This window comes from Penaeus monodon, chromosome 38 (genome assembly GCF_015228065.2).
Source record: "Penaeus monodon isolate SGIC_2016 chromosome 38, NSTDA_Pmon_1, whole genome shotgun sequence".
NCBI lineage: Eukaryota > Metazoa > Arthropoda > Malacostraca > Decapoda > Penaeidae > Penaeus > Penaeus monodon.
This window is the reverse complement of record NC_051423.1, coordinates 563,243-573,242: the sequence shown is the minus strand read 5'-3', so window position 1 is coordinate 573,242 and position 10,000 is coordinate 563,243. Positions and strand designations below refer to the sequence as shown.

General features: G+C 36.4%; 1 protein-coding gene across 2 annotated transcripts in view; it reads left to right on the top strand.

The window, feature by feature from the left end:
* Positions 1-10,000, top strand: part of LOC119596455 (WD repeat-containing protein 13-like) — a 47,357-nt gene that overhangs the window by 32,834 nt on the left and 4,523 nt on the right. For both annotated transcript variants that reach the window (XM_037945709.1, XM_037945710.1), the window contains exons 2-3: positions 6,524-6,610; positions 9,117-9,172. In XM_037945709.1, coding sequence (XP_037801637.1) covers positions 6,535-6,610; positions 9,117-9,172 — 132 coding nt within the window. In that variant the 5' untranslated portion in view covers positions 6,524-6,534. The remainder of the gene's footprint in view (positions 1-6,523; positions 6,611-9,116; positions 9,173-10,000) is intronic.

The following is a 10,000-nucleotide window of genomic DNA, read 5'->3' as shown; positions in this document are numbered from 1 at the left end:
AGGAACTTTTTCACATTTCCACAATCATTCCTTGTTTGAAACATTTTCATCATTGTTCATTGCTTTATCTTTGATTTTCAGTTTATTTTTCTTGGCTTAAGAAAAAAACCCAGCCTTTTCGTTTTCTTCTTAATTTTATCTATATTGTTGTGTTTGTGATACTGCTGGCAAACAAACTATATCATCGGCGTACCTTAGTTTGAATTTTGTTCCTCCAACATCACAGTCCTTTAAATCTCAAGGCCCCTCTCTTTTAATTTTTTCAGAATATATTTTAAAAAGGGGGGGCAGAAGCAACCCTGTCGCACTCCTTTTTTTACTTCGAACCCTTTTGTTAACCCTAAAGGGTTCTTACAGGCTTGTTTTTTGGTCTACAGGCTTTTTTTAGTTGGAAACTTTTTCGTTCATTATTCCAAAGGGTTCGGACAAAATATCAAAAGCTTTTACAAATCATGAAACCGGTATGGCTTTTTTTTCTCTGTTTTTTTCATACAATTTTAAAATTTGAATCTGGTTCCTGGACCTTTCCAGGCGAAAAACCCGCTTTTTCGTCTGCAAATTTTCCCCTCAAATTAAATTCATTTTTCACAATATTTCAAAAAATTTTTCTCGGACTTATTAAGCAATTTCCTATTTTGTTGCATTGGAGTCTCCCTTTTTTTGGTATGGGAGTAAGATTTATTTTCCCCTTCTTCTGGCCCCTCTTTTTTTATTCCTATTTTTTGGGGGTTTTTAGAAGAAGTATTCAACACTTTCGCCGCATTTTAATTATTTTTGCGTTTTTCACTATTCCCGGCTCTGTTATTCTTTAATTCTTTTAGGGGTTTTTTAACTTTGCTAGCAGTGGCGGGGGTTATCTTTTGTTGTCATTAGTCTAATTATGTTGTTGCTGATCTTTTTTTTTTTGTATGGTTTGGGCATATTGTTTCCATCATTTTTTACTTTTTTTTCATCACATAAAACAAGTCCCCTCTTCATTTTTTTGTATCCTTGTGGTTTTAAATTTTCTTGATGTTTTTGTACTCCTTGGGAGAGTTTTTTTTGTCCTTTTTGTTAAAAAAGTTTTTTAAATTTTCTGCAAAGTTTTTTAAAATTTTTCCTTTCTTGTCGCAAAATTTTTTGAATTTTGTATTTTGTTTTTTTTAAAATTTCTTTTCAACTGGATTTGATACCCTTTGATTTTTGGCACTTCTTTTTTCAATTTACTTAGCGTTTTTTCAGATATCCAGGGGGGAATTTTTCTTTTCTTTTTTGGGGATAGTTTCTTTTTTTTTCCTTCTTTCCCCCCAACTCGTTTGGGGTTTTACATCTTCCATTGATTAGTATTTTAAAATTTTTTCGACCTAACGTAATTGTTATCAAGATTTTTTTTTGTCGGCTTTAAGGGTGTTGGGCGTCCATTTTTTGACTTATTTGAAATCGTAGTTGTGTCATGTTGCATCGGGACCAGGTCTTTTTTTGGCATTTTTTTTGCAACTTTCCCTTTTGGTTTAGCACAAAGTGTCAATTTGGTTTCGTGTTCTTTTTTCTGGTGAAAAACCCCGTGTACAATTCTTGGGTGGTGGGAACAATGTGTTGGCATAAATAATTTTGTCTAAAAAATTCAAAAAATCTTTACCTCTTTTATTTATTCCCAAGGGCCCAATTTTCCCCAGGTGATTTTTTTGATATTTTTTTCCCACTTTTGCGTTTAGGTCTCCCTGTTTCTTTTTCACTCTGTTTTGGGATTGTGTCTAAAATTTTTTTGGGAGGTTATAAAATTTTTATTTTTTCTCCTTGCAATGTTGGTTGGTGGTACATTTAATACTAATGTTATGAGGTTTTGCTTGTATTCGACTTTTAAAAAAGCGATCATTAGGGGCTGTACCCAATTAGGCATTTCAGTTTTTTTTTGTGAGAATCAAGCAAATCCTGACTATAATTTCATTTCTTTAGTTTGAAACTTCCATTACTTTTCCAAATTTGGGCTCAAATTTCCAGTATTTGAATGTTTTTATCTACCTTTCGTTCAGACAGAATTATTTACCCATCTTTTTTTAATTTTCCTTTTTGTTTTTTTTTCGTTTCTTTATCTTTTGTCTTCCCGATGTTTAACATTGTCAGCCTGGTTGCCCCCCGAATAACCGCCCCTGATAAAAAATTAATATTTTTTTATATAAAATTTTATATTATAAAATAAGATTTATAAAATTTTTATTTTAAAGTATATATTTTGTTTTTTAAAAATATATATATATATAAAAAATATTATATAAATTTTTTTTTTTTTTTTTTTTTTTTTTTTTTTTTTTTTTTTTTAAAGGTAGGGGTTTATGTTTGAGCCGCCCTGGGCACAGCATGTACTTAATTTTATTTTCAGTTTTGATGCTCTTTGGAGTGAGTACGTGGTAGGGGCCCCCCTTCCCTTTTCCCCGGAGAGTGCCGGGTTCCCTTTTTGGTAATCATTCTCCTATTTTCCGGGGTTGGGACCACCCCGACTTGGGCTGGCTTGGCCCCCCCAGTGGGTAGGAGGCAATCGAGGTGAAGTTCCTTTCCCAAAGGAACTTTATCGATCTATTTCGTTCCTAAAAAATTTTTTAAATCAGTGCAAGTGCACTATCGCCGTATGCAAATGCGTGGGTGCATCCATGCACACAGCATTTCCCGCGCGCATTGTGACACGCGCACTGATTTTTATGGTATATATTTTGTATAAATATTAATATAATATTATTATAATTTTATATATATAATATATATATTTTTTTTTTTTTTTTTTTTTTTTTTTTTTTTTTTTTTTTTTTTTTTTTTCAACGCCATTCATTCCCCGCAGGCTAGCCCCTTTTCAATTCCTCTGGAAGGGAATATGGCAGTGCCCCCGTTGCCTGATTGGATGCCCTTCCCAATCAAACCCCGGTTTGTGCCACGGGGTATTTCCCCCCCGACACTGCGTTCGATTCTCAAGCAAAGTCTTTTTGGTAGGCTCGAGGTGAATTTCCCTTGCCCAAGGGAACAACGCACCGGCCGTGCTCGAACCCTAAAAATCAGATTGCCCCCGTGACAATTTTGATCCGATGCCTAACCGCTGGGCCACCAGGGCCCTTATATATATTTTATATATATTTAAAATATATATATTAAATATATATATTATAATATATATAATTTTGGGGTGTTGTGTGTGTGTGTGTGTGTGGTATGTGTATTTATATAAAAATGTGTGTGGGTGTATCTTATATTACTTTAATAAACATGTATTATTTTTCAAGGTTTGTCCTAAAAGGACGTTGGCGATCATAGTTTTCCGTGTTTTTCTTGGAAATTTGAGCGGTGGTTTGCCGTTTTCCCCGGTTTTTTTTATCGAGCACCATCTCTATTTCCCCATTTCTGGGACCGTCACTGGGGTGTGTGTGTGGGGGTGTGGGGGTTGTGTGTGTGTGTGTGTGTGTGTTGTGTGGTGTTTGTTGTTGTTGTGTGTGTGTGTTGTATAATATTGGGGTGTGTGGTATCTCATGTATATACTTATGCATACAGTTGTAATATAATGCAATTTAAAAAAATAGAAAATATAATAAAACAATATACAACAAAATACCTACATAAAATACACCACACACACACACACACACACCACCACACACCACACACACACACCCCCCATATATAAAATTATATATATAATATAATTTATATTTTTTATATATATATTATTATATAATTATATAATATATTTAATATTAATACGCCACACAGTGTGGGGTGTTTTTGGTGTGTGTGTGGTGTGTGTGTGTGTGTGTGTGTGTGGGGTGGTGTGTGTGTTTGGTTGGGTGTGGGGGTTGTGTTGTGTGGTGTGTGTGTGTGTGTGTGTGTTGTGGTGGGGTTGTGTGTGTGTGTGTGTTGTGTTTGTGGTGTGTGGTCCCCGCAAAAACACACACGAACGAAAGCTTTTTGTTTACTCTAGGGGAAACGTAAAATTCAGACTTTTTTAATTCTTCCGTTTCCTACCAAAACTCCATACCCTTACCCAACAATACTCCCCTTCCAGGGGATTAAAAGAGATGACCCAGCGAATCCGCTTTCCCCCTTACCAAGGGCCCAATGTTTACAATCAGTTCCCTTCAGTTTCTCCCGGCGACGTCCTTCCGTCTTTCAGGAAATCGGCCCTTTTAATCCGTCTCGGGCGGGAGGTAAGAAATTTTGGGAGTTTTTTAAATTTTGGTGGACGTTTTTTTTAAACAGGCTTAGAAAAGGGGAAGGGCGTGAAGGCTGGTTTGGGAGCTTAAATGGGATTTTTAAATTTTTAAATTTTGGGGGAAAGCAATGTCTGTTTGGGTTCGAAAATTGACAAAAAAATTGGCATTTTTTTTTTTTTTTTTTATTTTTTTCTCCGGGGAAACTTTTCAGTCACACGTCACTTGCACGTAATAGGCAGCGAGACAATAGGTATTGTTCAATTTCGGTGTTACCCTTCCAAAAAAGTTTTTTAAAAAACGAAAAGGGTATAGGTCACCCCTTATCAGCTCCACTTACAAGGGAAACAGTACGTGGAACTGATGAGCAAAAAGGGCTAAGAAACGCTTTTCTTCACACTTCCTTTTCAGATAAAAAAAAAAAAGCACCCTTTACTATATATTTTTTCAGGGGGCCTAGTAAGCAAAAATAAACTAATTAAAAGGATTCTTTGAATTTGCAAGGCAAAACCATCTGAAGATATAAATTAATGCATAAGTTAGAAAAAGTACAATTATGGCAGATTAGTGGCTTCTACTGAAAACTTCTGAAAGTGGCTTCACTATTGCGGACAAACCTAAGCTTCAGTAAAACCTAGCCAATTAGAGCTTCAGTATAAGACATCACTTTTCACAGACCAAACCTGAATTAATTTTTTGGGGAGAGCTTTGTACTCACTTGAAAAAATGTTCTGTGTGTCTGGCCATTGCTGGAATAGGTACAAGTGTTAAAAAAGGAAGTTTGAAGCCAGTTGACATTTTACATGGTGCAAAAAACATCTGCTGTGATTGATAACAAGTCCAGGATGTATGAGGTGTGGCATGGTAATGGAGGCACGATAGTAGAAGGTTATTGCAATTTAATATAAGTTTAACAAGATCCAATAATACCCATATATCTTTTGCACAAGTTAAGAGCTTTGAAATGCTAAGCAAATGTATATGACAAATACAATAATTACATAGACTATATAAAAATACACAGAATCATGCAGAGATTGTTAGTAACACTAGCTTAATTCAATTGTTACTTGCACCCGCAATCAGCATATGTGGTGTGATATCACAATAAGACTAACTTGGGGTGAAATCATTCATTGTTGGGTAGGATGGGTGTTTTCTGTCTTTTTATGCTACATCAGTTGGTCCCTACAGGCTGCAACAGTTGCTTGACTAGGTGCAACAACAATTACTGCCAGTAGCCTGGCTCTATTTGGCTTCCAAGGATTATAGCTACTTTAAGCCTGTGTAATTGCAGTCCATCAATTTTTTTTTTTTAATTTGGAGTTACAATGATTACAGAAGCTTTAAGTATTACCTTGATTGCAATGCTGGGGACACCTGTGAAATTTTGTTTTTATACATAAAAGGTGCAATTGTTTTCAACTATGATTTAACAATTTTTTTCTGTGGGTCATTTATATAGCAAGGAATCCCAGAATTAACAGTACGATTGTCAGTCATAATTGCTGTATGTAAAACATTTTAATTCTTTCCAAAAATACAAATATTCCACTAGTGATCAACATTGGTGTTGGGGAAAAAAGTTATGTCACTCTTCAATGCATAAAATGCAATGGAAAGAACAACATGACAATACTATACAATGAAGGAATATTCCCTATAAAAAAAGATAAGTTATGGGAGTCCATGGGCGGTTGAAAGTAGAAGTTTTCCTTATCGGTAGAAAGAATAGGGAAGCTTTAAGGCTGCAATCACTTATCAAGGGAATTCATACCTGCTATGTCCACTATGCTTCAGTGAAGGCAAGAAAATCTTCACCAAGTGTATTCTGATAATAGAAATTGACAACAGTGACAGTTTATTGCTGTTTATTGTCCAATAAGATACCATGCCAAGCTTCTTTCCTACAAACTATATGTAGAAGAGGATTCTTAGCTTTTGCCAGAACATAATAATCATTATGCCTCACCATGCACTTGCATTTTGAAGATTTACCACAACACTTAGGGTTAATAATTTTTTATGTTATAGTAATGTTCCAAGAAACCTATACTGACAAGATAGAGCTTGAGGCAATTTGTTGTCAAGTAAGGAACTAGTCTCAATTTATTGTCAAGTAAGGAACTAGTCTAAGTTTGTTCTCACAGAGAACATGAGACACTGCAATGGTGTCAGTAAATTTTACTTTATTATTTTTGATACAACAAATGAAGAATCAAGATAATTGATGATGGAGAAAGTATATATGATACGTCCATTCTACAAATTAAAAGAATATTGAGATAGTGAGAGTATCCAAAATTGAATAAAGAGAAAGCAATGGTTGGCTGCAAAGACATTTCCCCCTTCAGGAGGGGGAGCGATGGCTTGGTGGCAACAGGTGCTTGCAGTCGACGCCAAGTTTAATAACCACAGAGCTCCAGCTGCACCAGGCTTCAGTAAGTCAATATTGCTGCAGTTGGTAGATTTCTAGGGTACTTTTAAAATGCAGCAGCCTGTAAGTTCAACTGGAAAGTAGGTGATAGCGTGAATAACTATGATTGTTTGAATAGTGAGCAGCATGGCAGAATAGAAATGATCTTTGGAGTTGTACGTGCTAGAACTGATAGAAGTTTGTTATAGATATAATATATTTTGTTTATACTCCAAGAAGTATAGATAAAAGATTTTTTTGTTATATTAAATTGTTATATTGTTATAGAATGGCTAAACATCATGTATGGTTATTTAGTGTTCTTTTTGTATTGCATGAAATAATACGTTCATGGAATGAAAAATAGATATATGATTATTATAACTTAAATAAATTAAGAATTGTAAATGTTTTGGTATTCAAATCGTATATAGGAACAGATCTAAATCTTATTCATTATACCATGAAATGTAAAGTAATCTATTAGAATTTTCAGTATTGAAGACGAAAATTGCTAACTTTCAAAAGCCTCATTATATATTGTTTCAATATTTCCCTTGCTGAATACCATGATATTAATTCTCCAAAAAGTAACTTGTGTGTTTTAGATTCCACTCTACTGGTACTGTCTCATTAATATATATATATATATATATATATATTATATATATATATATATATATATATATAAAATATATATATATATATATATATATATATATATAGTTGGGGAGGTGTATATGCTTAACCACATGCCGCTGGGGGAAAAAGCTGTGATCATCTTTTATTTTTGTGAAATGTCTCTGCACATAGATGGCTCTGCTAGAGCTAGCCACAAGGGAGTCAGTTAGTAGACCTTGTGACCCTTTCCTGATTTCACCTTTCCTTGAATTGGCGGGAAAATTTGTTTTTACTAATGCTATGAATATCGATTGTGTTTTTTAATATAGACATTATAATGTTATAAACATTAGTAACAGCAATATAAGATAATGTAAAATATTTCGAAAATCAAGGAAAAAGGGTAAACGGGCGAGACAAGCAGTACTTGTAATTGGCTCATTGGTGACTTAGTACAAGTGTAGCCATCTATGTGTAAAAACAATTAATAAAGTAAACTCACAGTTGGCATGGCAAAGTTCGTCGCCGGGATTGGGTAAGAGTGATGTGGCTTGACTTTGTAAGCAAGGAGTGTTATATGTATCACAATGATAATGATTGAGCTTGATTTCTGCTTCATTATCTTGGTTTTGTAGCATTAGCTTCACTGCCTTAGCCGATGGGTTAATTCTACATCTCTCTTGAATAGTTTCTCCTGCACATCACAACCTGCAATATGCTAGTTTCTCCTGTATTTCACTCATTTTACTATTGCTCGCTGAGACTGATATCATTATCAAGTTCATATGTCGCAGAGTTCAGTGAGCAGTAGTCTTACTGAGTGGGACGCAGCCGTGAGGATGAGGAGACGCTTTGAAACCAGACTCTTTTTGATTTACGATGTTAAGGTTCATGTAGTGTGACTCAAAATAATTTTGCTTATTGGTTGATCTATTATCTTATATGTATTTGTTTTGTTTATACTGGTTATTTGATCAATCCGTTGTTTAATTGTATATTTCATATTTTTGTTTTGCCCTGTATGATTTTTCTGAGTCTGTTTCTAGCTGTTATGTCCTGTTTAGCTTTCGGTGCTAAAATGCAAGTAGTCTATGCCTTTTTTTGGCTGTTGCTTTTATCATTCTAATAAAATGTTGTTTTACAAAGATAAAGTAAACTTGAACTATGTTTAAATTTCTTCATGGAATGATTGCAAAGATTGAGAACAGGCATTTTATGTCATAATATGAAGTGAAGCAAAGGCAGCTTGGCTGAAGGATTGATTTGCCTTTGCTGGCACTTTCCTAATGCTATATTTTGTACTAGTTTCTGTGAAGAAAACTATATGAAGGAGCTAGGTGCATTAGCTTACTGCAAGAGGATTTAGCATTTTGGGGGTTTGCATCCCATGATAACAAGAAGTAAGGAATCTTAGATAAAAGAAGTGTGGTTTGTAGAGAGCTTTCGATTCAGAGGAAAGGGCAGGTGGTCAGTTCTATGAGAAGTTATGGGATGATATGCTTCATTTGTTTTTTTTTGGGAAAAGGCAGAGGTATACCAGACACACATGCACATACACGTGTGTGTACATACACATGCACACACATACATATGGGTGCACACGCACATGCACATGCACGCACACACACAAATTATACACAAACCCCCTCCCCCTCCCCATCCCCCCTACCCACACACCTACTACTACCATGATAGATTCACAGATTATTCAGTGAACGTCTGTGATGATAGGCATCCTTACCGCACAATACACATCAGCCTCAAACTTTAAACATCATGAGCTTGCCAGATGCAAAAATGCATGCAGATTACAGCGCACTTTTGCAACACCATGAGCACGCAAGATGCACAACCCCGAGAGCCGAGTCCTGCCTGTATTTACAACATCCACATACTTATCTACTTTCCAGAGACCCTCTATATCCGGCGACGTAGCCAACTGCTGCGGGACAGTGCGCGGGAGGAGGTGTGTGGGTCCAACCTTGTTATCCTGTGTGCAAAATTTTCCCTTTGACAATGAAATGCCAGAGTTATGTATTTATTCAGGGTGTGTGTGTGTGTGTGTGTGTGTGTGTGGTGTGTGTGTGTGTGTGTGTGTGTGTGGTGTGGTGTGTGTGTGTGTGTGTGTGTGTGTGTGTTGTGGTGGTGGTGTGTTGTGTGTGTGTGGAGAGAGAGAGAGAGAGAGTAGAGATGAGATGGTGAGAGAGAGAGAGAGAGAGATAGAGAGAGATAGAGAGAGATAGAGAGAGAGAAGAGAGAGAGAGAGATAGTGATAGTGAGTGAGAATGAGAGTGTGTGTGTGTGTGTGTGTGTGTGTGTGTGTGTGTGTGTGTGTGTGTGTGTGTGTGTGTGTGTGTATGTGTGTGTGTGTGTGTGTGTGTGTGTGTGTGTGGTGTGGAGAGAGAGAGGAGTGGAGAGGGAGAGGAGTGGTGAGTGTGGTGATGTGAGTGAGTGTGAGTGAGTGAGTGAGTGAGTGGAGGTAGGAGAGGATGAGAGAGAGAGAGAGAAGAGAGAGATAGAGAGAGATAGAGATAGAGATGAGAGATAGTAGAAGAGAGATGAGAGATGAGAGAGAGAGAGAGAGAGAAGAGAGAGAGAGTAGAGAGAGGAGAGAGAGAGTAGTGAGAGGATGAGGTGGAGAGAGAGAGAGGAGATGGAAGTAGTGTGGTTGGTGGTGGTTGTGTGATGTGTGTAGTGTGTGGTGTGTGGGGTGTGAGTGTGTGGAGAGGATGGGTGGTGGTGTGATGTGGTGGTGTGTGGTGATGTGGTGGTGTGAGTGGGTGTGGGTGTGGTG